The sequence below is a fragment of the Mastomys coucha genome, unplaced genomic scaffold, assembly GCF_008632895.1.
Source record: "Mastomys coucha isolate ucsf_1 unplaced genomic scaffold, UCSF_Mcou_1 pScaffold16, whole genome shotgun sequence".
In the NCBI taxonomy this organism is placed as follows: Eukaryota; Metazoa; Chordata; class Mammalia; order Rodentia; family Muridae; genus Mastomys; species Mastomys coucha.
Window position 1 is genome coordinate 47,900,524 of NW_022196898.1, and position 14,862 is coordinate 47,915,385.

Consider the following 14,862-nt stretch of genomic DNA (forward strand, 5'->3'; position numbering starts at 1 on the left):
GCAGGCAGGCAGACAGGCAGGCAGACAGGCAGGCAGACAGGCAGGCAGACAGGCAGGCAGACAGGCAGGCAGACAAGGAGACAGACAGACAGACAGACAGGCAGGCAGGTAGGCAGGCAGATAGGTAGGTAGAAACAGATATAGATAGATAGGCTGCACCAAGGAATGGACCCCTTTATCATTGTAGAAATCCACACAAACCATAGAGCAGAGTGGCATTAGCTGCAGGAGGAGAAGCCTGAGCAGGAGACTTTGTCCCAGTTAAGACACTATCAGTCTGGACTCTCATACTCCAGCTTCAAGCAACACAGTTTGCTTTTGACTTCTAGGACTGTGCTCAAAGGAAACTTGAACTATCCTTCTTATATCTAGCCTGACTCAATAGATTGGACACAACATTTATTCATATCAATCTAGCTGTGCTGATAAAATGCACTACATTCCAGTGCAGGATGCAATCACTGAATGATTCTGTGTAGTAGATTAGGAAGTCTCCAGAAAGCTTGGGTCTGCACCCCATCCCAAGGGGCACAAAGGGAAAACTACCTGAAGCAGATATCCACCACGCACGTGGGAAGCTGTGTTTCTATTCGACATTTGACAGAAGATGCTGAGGCCTGAACCATCTCTCTGTTTATCCAATCACATGGTGTGTGTGGCTGGGGTGAGAGAACAGAAGAGATCACATCACGGGAAGCGATTTGAAACACAAACCTCTCAGTCACTGTTCTTTATAGAAGTGAAGTACTCCACTCTCTCTGCACGTCTTTGCCTCCCAAATCTTTTTGAGAGCTTTCCTAATGGAGAATCAGGAATGTCCCTCATCTGTCTTTACAAATTTTTCAGAACAGCCACTCATCTTAGCCATGCCCCCTTCTGTGCTGAGGAACGGCATGTGGCCAATTGTTTTCTTCTCTCTACCTTGAGTCACTCCACATTTCTCCTTTTTTTTCTGGGTTAGAGAAAAGAAATAGAAGGTCATCAGAATTTGACTGGAGTATCTATTTAGTGGATTGTGAGCACTTTGTTGGCTCACCCCTGCACAGGAGGGTGGAAAGGGAGGAAGAAATGATTTGGTTTGGGGGGTAGGAGAGCAGTTGAAAATCCCTGTCCAATGCTATCCTGAGATGGAATTCAGAAAACAGTATTTATATCCAGAAATTTTCTTTATAAAGTTATCTTCTTCAAACTTGATACAATAGTTACAAACATCAAGCAAAGCATTCACTCTTTGTTGTTCACTTATAACTCACCTCTCAAGTTGTCTATGTTTCTTTTGGCTGTATAAATAATTTTGAAATATATAAGCTGTTCTGAACACCGTAGTATAGTGTAAAAACATCAAATAAACAATACTACTAATAGAGAGGCTGAGATAGGAGAAGCATGATTTCAAGACCATTATGTGGTACACAGCAAGACACTGTCAGGTACAAACAAGCAGAAAGTGTATATGAATATGAACAATATTGGACCTATTTCTCCTATTACCAAATTAGAGAGACCACTGGATGACATCCAATAAATTTCTAATTCCTCATATTTTTGAATTTCAATTGATTAGGATATGTTGGTCATATTAATTTTCATATTAAGAGATATTAAGGAAAAGTGATTGTTACTTCCTGTTATTTTTGTTGTTAGAGGTAGAATTATGTGGGCTTGTTGAAAGATTACTTTCTTGCTTCTTCTAGGGTGTAGTTTTGCTCCTTAGGTTGGTGTTTTCCATCTATTATCCTTTGTAGGGCTGGATTTATGGAAAGATACTGTGTAAATTTGTTTTTTTCATGGAATATTTTGGTTTCTCCATCTATGGCAATTGAGAGTTTAGCTGGGTATAGTAGCCTAGGCTGGCATTTGTGTTCTCTTAGGGTCTGTATGACATCTGCCCAGGATCTTCTAGCTTTCATAGTCTCTAGTGAGAAGTCTGATGTAATTCTGGTAAGCCTGCCTTTATATGTTATTTGACTTCTTCCCTTACTACTTTTAAAATTCTTTGTTTAGTGCATTTGGTGTTTTGATTATTATGTGATGGGAGGAATTTCATTTCTGGTCCAATCTATTTGGAGTTCTGTAAGCTTCTTATATGTTCATGGGCATCTCTTTCTTTAGGTTAGGGAAGTTTTCTTCTATAATTTTGTTGAAGATATTTACTGGCCCTTTAAGTTGGAAATCTTCACTCTCTTCTATATCTATTATCCTTGGGTTTGGTCTTCTCATTGTGTCCTGGATTTCCTGGATGTTTTGGGTTAGGAGCTTTTTGCTTTTTGCATTTTCTTTGACTGTTGTGTCAATGTTTTCTATGGTGTCTTCTGCCCCTGAGATTCTCTCTTCTATCTCTTGTATTCTGTTGTTGATGATATCTTTAACTCCTGATCTCTTTCCTAGGTTTTCTAACTTCAAGGTTGTCTTCCTTTGTAATTTCTTTATTATTTCTCGTTCCACTTTTAGATCCTGCGTGGTTTTGTTCATTTCCTTCACCTGTTTGGTTGTGTCTTCCTGTAATGTAATTTTTAAGGGATTTTTGTGTTTCCTCTTTAAAGGCTTCTAGCTGCTTACCTGTGTTCTCCTGTATGTCTTTAACGGAGTTATTTATATCCTTCTTAAAGTCCTCTATCATCATAATGAGAAGTGATTTTAAATCTGAATCTTGCTTTTCCAGTGTGATGTTGTGTCCAGGACTTGCTTTGGTGGGAGAATTGGGTTCTGATGATGCTAAGTAACCTTAGTTTGTGTTTCTTATTTTCTTATACTTGCCTCCTACCATCTGGTTATCTTTAGTGCTACCTACCCTGGCTATATCTGACTGGAGCCTGTCCTTCCTGTGATCCTGGTTGTGTCAGAACTCTTCAGAGTCAAGCGGTCTCTGTGATCCTGTGAGTCTGTGATCCTGTGATTCTGGGATCCTGGGATCTTGTGATCCTGTGATCCTGGGTGTGTTTGCACCCAGACAGACCAGAAGGATCCTGTGCCTGGTTTGGTTGATTTCCTGCATTCCTGCGTCCTGCTGGTCCCAGTTACTCCCAGTGTTGGGGCAGATGTTGTGTCCTCCTCACCTCTTATCCTATGATCCTGGGTGTGTTAGAGCATCTGGGAGTAGAGCTTTCTCTCTCCTTTCTCATTTTTGTCTTATTATCTAAACTCCCCACCCTGCCAAGCCCCAACCCAGTCTCCTGTGTATAGTAAGAGCATAGCCTTTCCTCTCTCACTTCTGATGTCCTGATTGGCTTCCTTTTACATCATCATCTGCTGTCATGTACATTTGTCTCTCTTTGACCACTATAATGATGTTGTACAACAGCTAGGAGCCCCATTGTTTTACTCACCAGCTTTCATTGCAGTCGCTAACACCTAGCAGATACTCAGGAACGTATCTATTATTATTACTTTTGTTTGCCTGTTTTGGGGTTTTGAGATTAATTTGAGGCTGGCCTGGAATGTATGATAATCCTCTTGCCTCAGTCTGCTAACTACTAGAATTTTAGGTGTGCACCACCATACCCAGGTAAAAAAAATGTTTATACAGCAATTCCTTTGCCTCTTTCTTGTTTCTCTTCTGGATCCCTATGTTGTTTTTCTATGCCGTTCAGTTCACCTTGGTGGGCGGGGGGGTACAGAGTATGAAGATGATCTAGGAGTCATTCAACCAGGACAATCTATTTGACTGTTATTTTACTGTAACCTTGTTGAGTTGTTTTTGTTAGTTTCTACCTCTCAAACCTCCATCTTGAACTTTGAAAGTTTGAGAACTAAATCATGTTTTTCTTTGAATCTTAGGTGCCTGTGGCAAAGCCAGAATGTCACTGAAAGCTTAGTGACTATATGCTGAACACAGTTGAATAGAGACAACTGATGAACATTAAAGTTCTTACATTTGGCTTTTTCTGAACCTGAATGAATAGGAAAACCTAAGTATCATAACCTGTAGTAGACACAAATGACAAATTCCCAAAAGGCAAACTATGCCCATAAAATCTTAAATATATGGTATTTAAACCGAAACGGTACCCTGGAAAGTTCAGGCACGTGAATATGGGTACCAAACCCTGATTAAGGCTATGAAGCTGTTTTGGGGAGGGTCCCTCAGATCTCATATCTTAACTGTGATTTTCTTAGTACCCATACCTTTGACATTTGTTGAAGACTTCTGAAGCCTGTATTTAACGTCAGGCCAACACCCATGATGACACGAACCACTGATGCCAGTCACCCTGTGTCAGCCCTGTATCATGTACTAACAAGAGCCATTCCTTGAAGCAGGGATCCTGCTCTTTTACAGAAGTTCTGAGCTGGAATGAAGTAGAACGAGCCTTCAAGGTATTTACCTTTGAGAGCCTGAAGCTCTCAGAGGTGGATGAGGCAGGAAAACTCAAGCCCACCAAGGTGACCAGTGAAACGAATGTTGAAAATTTCAACATTCCTTGGGATAACCCTGCCAGATTCGCTAAGCTGATAAGGCAGCGGTACACCCACAGGATGAGTGTGCCAAAGGCCAAGCCAGTAATAGTAGGTACGCTGCATGAAAGGGATGGGGTGGGGCAGCCATCCTGGTACTGTGCCTAATGTATGCTCTTCATCCTGACTAGATACTGAAAACACAGACAGAATACTATTTGTGAACCAGAGTTTTATCAATGCTGAGCAAGATGCACAAGATGAAAATTCCCCAAATTCTGATCAGCCTGCTGCTAACAATGTGACATATTCTACTTCCAACTCCATGAAACTCCATTCTAGTAATAGACAGTTCGCAGAAAAAGAGACCAGTGGATCCATGTATCCCCAGCCAGAGTCTGTGGGTAAGTGAAAGTGTGCATAGACTCTGCTATGCTTAGACAGATATAAAGAAACAAGTTTAAAAGGTATCATTTAAATGTAAGTGCTTCTTCAGCTGATAAAAGAAGATTCAATATTTTAGTAACTGGTTAAGAAAACATACTGAGTCCTCTCTTTCCGGTTCTGTTTTTCAAGGGATCATCTCAGTTCACTCTTCCTGTAGAAAACTCAAAAATTAATTAACTGAATTAATTAATTAATTTAAAATTTAAAATTAATTAGACTTAATTTAATTAATTAGTACAGTAAACATAATTACAATATTCACCCTCAGTATTTCATGATTGCTTAGTAACAGTACTATCTTAGTCAGGGTTTCTATTCCTGCACAAACATCATGACCAAGAAGCAAGTTGAGGAGGAAAGGGTTTATTCAGTTTACACTTCCACATTGCTGTTGATCATCAGAGGAAGTCAGGACTGGAACTCAAGCAGGTCAGGAAGCAGGAGCTGATGCAGAGGACATGGAGGGATGTTCCTTACTGGCTTGCTTCTCCTGGCTTGCTCAGCCTGCTCTATTATAGAGCCCAAGACCTCCAGCCCAGGGATGGTACCACCCACAAGGGGCCCTACCCCCTTGATCACTAATTGAGAAAATGCCCCACAGCTGGACCTCATGGAGGCACTTCCCCAACTGAAGCTCCCTTCTGTGATAACTCCAGCCTGTGTCAAGTTGACACACAAAAATAGCCAGTACAAGTACTTAAAAATTACATATAATGATCTAACAAAAAGCCAAATATAGAACCTGTCATGAGGACCAGAACTCAGTGAATGCACCTTCCTTTTTGATGTTAGGAGGGTATGGAAGGGCACTAGATTAAATTTGCATGTGCTGCCTTGCACACTGCTGTCAGAAGCCTGGTGAGACCCAGCTCCTTTATTCCTTGCACAGCATTCTCAGCAGCCCCCTACTGCCTTCAGACCAGAGTGTGGCCTGCTTCACACACCTCTGGTTACCGCGCTCCTTATCCTAAAACCTCTTTGCGTAGTCCCTTTTCCCCACATTCTGTTCTGTATCCAAGAGATGTCAGAACTGAGCTACACTTCCCTTACTTCATCATGCCTTGCTACTTTCTGTAATCATTTATATGCCCAGTTAGGCCTCCACAACCATAGCTTGTTGAAGGTCATAACAGTGTTGATTTATGAGATACCAACTTTCTATTGGGCTGTGCAACAAATTGCAGCAAATTTACATGACTGAAATTACACAGTAAATAAATTACATATATCCTCATAATATAGTGACATGGTGGATGTTAGTTACAAAAATGATAAGGAAGTAGCATGTGACTGAAGTTAAGAAATATACATACATGTCACACCTGGGTGAAGCCAAGAGTTACAGTAGGAATTTGGACCTATTTCAAACTGAGTAATAATGAAAACACTGGGTATAAAACAATATGTAGAATGCAGCCAAAGAAGAGCATGCCTGGGCACTGACAGCTTTGAATTAATGAATTGCAAATAGTCTGAAAGTCAAAACGTTAACTAGTTAAACCTCACCCTCAAGTAATTTAGCTATTGCAAAGGGCACAATAAAGAAACCACCTAGGTGGCTGGTCCATTATTACAGGGGAGTTTGTTTTAACTATGTAGGAGAGAGAGAGAGAGAGAGAGAGAGAGAGAGAGAGAGAGAGATGCAGAAGCATCTGAAACAGTCCAGAGCAGGGAGAAAAAGGAACAGACTGGATCTGACCAGTGCTAGAGAAACAGAGTGTAAAAATCATCATGTAGGTTATAAGGAAGGTGAACAGCTGGGAAGAAGGGAGCTTATGAGCTGGAGAAAGCCTGAGAGTTTAGGGTAAAAGGGGAGGTGAGAAGATGAAGGGACTTTGAATGTGTAACTGGTCCTGTGGATGGGAACTGAAGGAGACCAGAATGTGCTTCAATACGAACCACAGCTATGCCAATGGAAAGCCTTATGTCCCTTCTGCAAGAGGTAAGGGGAATGACTTCTTCTGGCAGACAGACAGGCAACTGTTTCACAAATTCCTGAGGATTGCTGGCTTTTATCTAACCATCAGAAATCCTTCTACAAGTGTAGGTTCTTAGGGATACCTGACACTAAAAATGAAAAGAGTACAGGGGATAAAGTCAGTGGTGGAACCCTTACCTGGTACCAGGTTCAATCCCCACAGCACAAGAGCAGAAAAGGGAGGAAAACAATTTTATTCTACTAAATTTAAAAATGAAATGGGCAAATTACTGAAATTTTGAAATTTACCAAAAATGGTCAAACAAGAGGAAACCTAAACAGTCTTGTAAGCAAATTATTTATTGTTCAAAAACCACCCTAAGTAGGGACACATCCACCCTGAAGGTGGTATGCCATTGGCAAATGACACCAAACCCTCAAAAACATGGACTAGTGTAATCTTAACAAAAGTTATTCCAGAAAATAGAAGGTACAATATCCTCCCTTAGTAATTTTGTAAGATTATCATAAACATTATAATGAATTTTACCAAGATGGTCAGAAAAGAAACAAACTCAGTAATGAGCACAGATATAAAATTCTGCAGAAAGATATGAGAAAGTCTATCGAGAAGATACCAAACAGTAATACTTATCTCCCAACAAAATTACATTTTAAGATCAGGAGGAAAATACATACACTGTAAAAAAAATATGATTTATTAATTGATATATTAGTGAAGAAAACAGATCCGTTTCTAGATTATAATTATAAAAACATTTAAATGCCTATGGTAACCAATGAAAAACATCTTAGCAAACATCAATTTTATGTTGTTCTTAGGACAATATACATTATATGCCACAGTGAGAATGGCCCTTTTCCTTTAAGATTGGGGTACATCCCAGGATCCTAGCCCACTCATCAACAGAAAGTAAGATAAAAGTATGGCTTCGAGAAGAAAGAAACAACATATCACTCTTTATAACTATATGTGGAAACCTAAAGAGTCCCCCTATACACTCAGATTTCAGCTGGAGAGCTTACCAAAGGAGCCTGCGGTTATTAAAGAATTCACGAAAGAAGGAGCCAATGGGACTTTTATGTGTGTTGTATGAAACAGCCATACTGTGGGCTCTTTCCTGGGTGCATGTGTTTCAGTGTCTAATAGCAAAAGGCATGTTGAAGGTACCTGCAAGCACCCCAAAACTACAGGAGTTAAGTTGACTGTGGTGATGTTGACCTATCTGAATGAGAGGAAAAGAAAAAATCAGAAGGGAGTAGAATTTCCAAAGGTGGCCTGCTAGCTGTCAGCAGAGTAAGTATTAGAGGGAGAGAAGACAGAGGCATTGGTGCTGATTTAGCTCTGCCATATCCCAAGCACCATGCCTCAGCATGGCTCTTCCGGATGTTACTGCTTCAGAGAAACTCTGAACCTATAAGCAAGACACTGTCACCTTAGTTCAACAGAGGAGATCGCCAAAGCAAATAGGTTTAAGTGGCTTGTTCCACCACACACAGATAGGAAACAGGACAGCAGTGCCCTCTACCTCACCTCAGAACAAGGCTCCCAAGGCCCCAGAAACTCACGATGCTGCCTAATAGTTTGGCCATATCCTGAATTTCTTTGTCTTTCTCATTCTTACCCCTCATCCTGGTTTTGTCGCCTGTTTCTTCCTTCCCAACAGTAGATTCCTTCTGGTAGCCTCACTCACAACACACACACACACACACACACACACACACACACACACACACGCACACGCACACGCACACGCACACGCACACGCACAGGCGCGTGCACGTGCATGTGCATAGAGGTGTGGGGAGAGATAGAACCAGAATAAGTTAACCCTGTTTTTAGGACATCATATCACTTGGATGCAAACAAACACATGATACAGTCACTTTGTGTTAACATGGAACCAGAATCAACTGGGAGAGCAGAAGACAGAGGTGTTTGTTTAGCTCTGTTTTGTTTTTCTGCTCTCCAGTAGGGCTTTCTTTCCTCAGGCAACTTTTGCCACCTGGTGGTCAAACCACTCACATGGTGTGATGGAGCCCGTGGAGAGTGAATGACTCTACCACTATCAATCTTCAGGCTGAACTATGACTCTACCACTAACAGTCTTCAGGCTGAACTATGATGTACATAGTATGTACTGTGAACCCAGCAATTTTGAGGGTAGATCCCTAGCCCTACAAGCTTCATGGAGAATGTAGACTTTCACTCAGGAGCTCTTAGATCTGAGCAAGGGAGGCATTCAATCATGCATCTCTGTGACTGTTCCCCTAAGAGGATGATGATGTTGTCTGAGCTTCCATTTTCCTCCTAACTCTAATTCATACTTCAAAAGCAACCACTTTAATTCCATTTAAATAAAGCAGAAATCATGTGTGTTTCCCTGCACAACCACTTTGGCATCACATGCATTGATACGCCTGTTTCTGGACATGAAGGGCTGAATATTTGTGCTTCTCCTAACCAAACTCTGCGTTTCCATCTGAGACTGTTTTTGAACTTGACAGGGCCCACTGGATATTTATGAAAAACCTGAGAGTTGATAACCATGAGCCTGTAGGTTTAGATGTGCCCTTTATGCTTGTTGGGTGTTTTTTTAATAAAGTAAGCGCTTTGCAGAGGGATCTTGTTATCTCTAAAGTAAAACAGATTAGGAAAGCTGTTTTTCAAAGGGAAGGGAAAGCGTCCATTTCCAGATGTGTCAAAGACTACTGAATCACACTGTCAGAGGATTATGTGGTTAAAATCAGGAATCAGACAAGAGAGAAATAAATTGCTTTTATTCTACTGTAAAATCAAGAATTCAGCTTAGTATTAAAATGTTCTTTCCTTTGACAAAATCAGTGGTATATAAGTTTTGAACATACTTTCTAAAGAGTTGGTTTTGTTCCTGGATCTTTAGACCCAAGAGGGGATATCAAATCTCCTAGAAATCTGGCAGGCCATAAGATAGAAGAATTTTTATTCTACGGATTTCATATCAATTGTTCCAAGACACAGGGGACATCATGGTCTATTTAGAATCATAGTTGGCCTGAGTTCTGTCTTCAGTAGATATGTTTATAAAAATGCTGAACTAAATTGGCTTTAACATCTTCTGCTAAGTCAAGATGGAACATTCATTCTGTCACCTGCAGCAACTGAGGGACAAAAGGAAACTAGGACCAAAGATGTACTTAGATGTGTTCTTGAGAGAGAAAAGCATTAGCCGGTCCTTGGTAGGCATCGGAACCTTACCACTCTAGAATCCCATGTATGGGTCTCTTTGCAACAAAATGAAAATGTAAGTCTAATGCTCACACTTAGAATAGCCTCTCATATAGATTTGTTTCCATATTTCTATTTTCTATATGACTCTGACACCCCTTCTAGTTTCATCTGTCACATAGATTCACCCTATTCAATCAGAAGGGGAAAAAAAAAACCAGTACTGAATGCCCACCAGGTGCTGGCTATATAGCATACACTGAGGATACAATCTTGTTCTCCAGCAATAGTGATTTGAGGCAGAGGGGCAGACCATGAACAAAAAGGATCCCACCCTACCTTCTATGATTTATAATGAAGCATAGCAAGAGACAGACGTTCTCAGGTAGATGGCCAGAGCATGAAATGGGTGAATAGCTTAGAGGAAAATATGGCAGACAGAGGGAAAGCCAAATGTAGAACTGCCCACACATAACAAGCTGGTCAGTCAATCTCAAATGGGAAGAACAAGGGCTAGGGGACTGGGAAGAGCGTATTGGAAGAGGGAGACAGCAGTGTTTTGCACACAGCTCTGTAACATGGAATTCACAGTTATTCTCAAGCTGATAAGAAGCCAGGTCGGCTCAGCTACTCAACAACACCAAAGTATGTTCCCTCAAGACTTTTCCTCTCAAGCATACTCCGTTTGTTTTATCAGATGCGGGGGACATTACAGTAGGTATTTCCTCAGGATTTTCTGTGGTGTCTCCTCTATCCTGATGCACTTCATGAGGTGAAAATCACTGGCAGAGATCTGCTGCTTCCTAGCCAAAGGTGCTATCCCTCTTGTTCATGGGGTAGCTGATATGCCTCACTCATGACAGGGTACACTGGAAGCCAAGTACCCACTCATTTACCCATTTAACTGATGCCGGTTAAACTCCACCTGTCAGTGTGCCCAGGGTCATTAAATAGTACATTAATGAGTGGTCAGAAGATTGCACCAGAATGGTAGGACACTGTCACTCTAACAGTAACAGGTGAATGAATTCATTACTCGTTCTCCTGTTTCCATGACCTCGCCCTTCTGTCATCTGTCAGGCAAGGCTCACAGAAATCTGCAAAGGTCACCAGAGGGAGGTGAATGGAAGCAGTGAATCAGTGATCTAGCTTAGCCAGTAAGTGTTTGCAGTCTGTGAAGGCAAAGGCTGCACTGCAAGAAGTGAGCAATATACAGTCCGAAAGAATGGCTGCTGTGATTTAGTGCACACCAGATTAGAAGCCAGGTTCCTTTCAAAGACTCTAGGATAAACTCTAGGTGGCCATTGACTTAGAATTATCGACACAAACACCTTTTTGGAGGCACGAAACCTGCCTCTCAGGAATTACCTTTTCAGCACAGAGACATAGATCATAAGGGCAACCAAAGAGACACAGTACCAGCCAGAGGCAAGAACAAAGCCCAAACACAACTGCACGTTGCTGTCTTTGATTTACAGAGCAGACCATGGACACTGAGATCAAAGATGAAGCAGCCACAAAGGATGATGATTCTCTTGAAAAAGTAAGGAATTATTTTCCTTAAAGAGTAGATGACGACGAGTAAGATGATCTGAGAAAACCCCTGGCCAAAAAAAGAGAGAGGGAGGGAGGGAAGGAGGGAGGGAGGGAGGGAGGGAGGGAGGGAGGAGGGAGGGGGGAAGGAGGGGGAGGGGAAGGAGAGAGAGAGATTTGTAAAAGGCAAATGTTGATGCTGGAGTGAGGGGTGTTATTTAGACATCCCATCCCAACTCCATCTGGAGTGAAAGGGGTTAAATTTACTAGCCTCTCTAACTGAAGTAAAACTTCCCAGCTCCCTGCCCCTCTCTAGACAGTGCGGCTTGGCAACCTCACAAACACCTGCTGACCATACAGCCCATGTAGAACTAACACTGTCTTGAAGTGAGTTCAGAAAACCTGCCTATAATTGCTAACAGGACTCCGAAGAGTATAACCTAACAATAAAAATATTTAGGTTATGTTGCACATTTGAAAAAAAAAAAAAAAGAGTCAAAGGCGTACTTCTTTCTGACAGCGGCCCTCCTAAAATGTTGCCATATGGCTGTATACATATGCAGATTCCCACAATTAGATGGGGCGCATGGGGGTGAGTCCACAGAGCCTAACAGGGCTCCATTTGGACTCACAAATTAGAGCTGAAAGTGCATCCCAGTGACTTCTTCCTTCCTCCCTTCCTTCCTTCCTTCCTTCTTTCCTTCCTTCCTTCCTTCCTTCCTTCCTTCCTTTCTTTCTTTCTTTCCTTCTTTCTTTCTTCCTTTCATTTTTTTTTAAAGAAACCCAAGAAGATGGTGGTGGAAGCTGACATAGAGGACATTAAAAAAACGCAACAGCGCAGTTTAATGGACTGGAGCTTTACTGAACATTTTCAGCCGAAAGTCCTGCTTCAGGTAGTTATGGGCTGTGATTCTCCAGGAGAGGCGCAGGGATAGTTCTGGAGTGGTAAGCTGTAACTGTGAACAGTTCACTTCTGGGTCGCTCTCTCAGATCTAGCTCAACTCAGTACTCACATTGACTTCAGCTACAAAATGAGTTTGTTCCCACACTGAGCCATGCCTCCCCAGGAAATCCCCCAAATGGATGGGAATACTCCTGCTTCCATAAAGACTGCTACATGTCTGTACTAGGAAGCAACACCGTGCCCCCTTCCCTCCCCCCAATCCTCTTCTATTTAGACTTCATTGTGCTTCATGGAGCTTTCTGTTTTGATGAACTGGTCAATGGTAGCTGTGATAGTAGACACTAAGTGCTGTGTGCTAGGCCACGGTTGGTACATATAGTAAGTGTAGTCCTTGCAATAGGACTATGACACAGAATTGTTAAGTTGTTGATACCAAGGTACTTTGAACAAAAGTCTGTTGCTAAGTGAGAAACAGGAAGGAAAAAAAACAAGAAAGAAAATGTGCTCCATGCAAACATGCTTTTAACTGCTAAAAAAAAAAAAAAAAAGTAAGAAATCCAGAAATGAACACATGCTTATTTTAGAGTTTGCAAAACCTGTGCTCGGGATGATTTATCTTTCTAATTTGAATCTCATTTTGATCAGATTTTATATCCCTGTACTTTTAAAGCCAGAAGAATATACAGGACCATGTTATAGAAAAAAAAATAGCAACTTCCAAACCTCATTAATGATAAAGAAAAATGGTCCTCTGCATAAAAGAAATTCAGCAAGAAAGAAGACAGAGTCACTTGGCACTCTACATGTAGCTATAGGGGCCAAACACACTAGTTTTCCAAGACTTGGCTTGAAATAATGGTTTATCTTGCTCATAATTTTTATATTCACTATACATTGAAATGATAGCATTTCATATATTGAATGAAACAAATAGAGATTTTATCTGTCTCACTTTTTAAAATGTAGCGACTATAAAATTTAGAATCACATGTGTGTCCCACATTTGTGATTCATGTTTGTGATTTAGACACACAATTTCTGTTTTCTCCCCAGTGTGCCTCTCACTCAATAGGAGCTAGGGTCCTCTGATCTTTATCCCCTTGGCTCACCTTCTATGGGTTGCCACCTGCTTTTCTGCTGTAGTAGGGGACAGACAGTTGCCTCGTAAACTGGACTGATGAGGGTACCCGTGAGGACTAACCATGTCAGTTTTAATTTACCCCCATCCTCACATCCTCACCTTGTGTTGGAATGTCCTAACTATCAGACTGCTTTGGGTTTCATTCTGATCCACTCTCTATAATTCAAATATTTCACTTACTTGATCAGGACTCAGAGTGACCTGTAGCAAACCTTACTCCAATTGCAGAAGAAAGTTTTGTCCCTTGCGTTCATTTGTGTGTTCCTGGAACTGTGCCCGACACTTAACTCTCTTTCTGCTGATCATTTCTCTCTGTGGTCCTAGTTGTTGGTTTATGGTTCTGGCTATCAAGCCCAGGCTCTTGCTTATATCAGGCAAACACATCACACTGAGTTAGAGCACCATCACTCTTTACTCTTCGTGAACTAAATGATACCAACGATAACATGCAAAGGGCAAACACCAGTTGGTAAAAAGGAAAGATAATACAAACACTTCAGATGCTGAGAGCCAGTCACGGCTGTGGAAATCTTACCAACTACATTCCCCCCACAGTCAAAGATGGCAGAGCTCCTGTTGTCTAACAGGAGGGGCACATGTTCACTGTAAACAAACATTTGTCTCTTAGGTTTTATGTCTCAGAGGAATTTGCCTTTCAAAAATAGTGGGTAAGAAATGGGTTGTAGGGCAATTGTATTTTAATTACCTCAGAAAGCAGATGTTAACATTTGAGAGACTCTCTACCGAGACATTCATACAGGGGACTAGACTGGGAATAAATTTATTATTTCTAATCTATTACTAGTATAGAAATGGAGGCAAAATTGAAATGACCCTTTCCTGACGATGCTTGCAATGCCTTGAGATTATCTGCATGGCAGAACACACAAAGCTGCACATGGTAAACTGGCACTGAAAACACAAACAAAACCCCCACGTGGTCCACTTCCTTTTCCCATGGCCATGGTCCCTCTTGTTGACTGACACTGAGAAGGAAACAGGACAAGCAGCGATGCCTTGGTGCCCTCTGCTGGTGGCTCCTGCTACAGTGCAGACTGCGGGTGTTACATTTCCTAAAGGGGCAGAGGTGGAAGGCAAATAGCAGTGGCATCTATCAGAAAGACCACACAACTCATTTCACTCTAACGGTGCAGTATATATGGAGGGCACAGTGTGTGTGAGAGAGAAATCAGAGCTGGAAGATAGCTGGCTTGAACTCCGGCACCAGAACCTTACAAACCCTGTTCTTGGCAGCTCCCTTATCATGCTGGCCAATGAGACCTGATATTTAGAAA

General features: G+C 41.6%; 1 protein-coding gene across 2 annotated transcripts in view; it reads left to right on the plus strand.

The window, feature by feature from the left end:
- Spag17 (sperm associated antigen 17) overlaps window positions 1–14,862 on the plus strand; it is a 219,822-nt gene that overhangs the window by 103,036 nt on the left and 101,924 nt on the right. For both annotated transcript variants that reach the window (XM_031374969.1, XM_031374970.1), the window contains 4 exons: window positions 4,280–4,510; window positions 4,587–4,799; window positions 11,468–11,532; window positions 12,302–12,415. In XM_031374969.1, coding sequence (XP_031230829.1) covers window positions 4,280–4,510; window positions 4,587–4,799; window positions 11,468–11,532; window positions 12,302–12,415 — 623 coding nt within the window. The remainder of the gene's footprint in view (window positions 1–4,279; window positions 4,511–4,586; window positions 4,800–11,467; window positions 11,533–12,301; window positions 12,416–14,862) is intronic.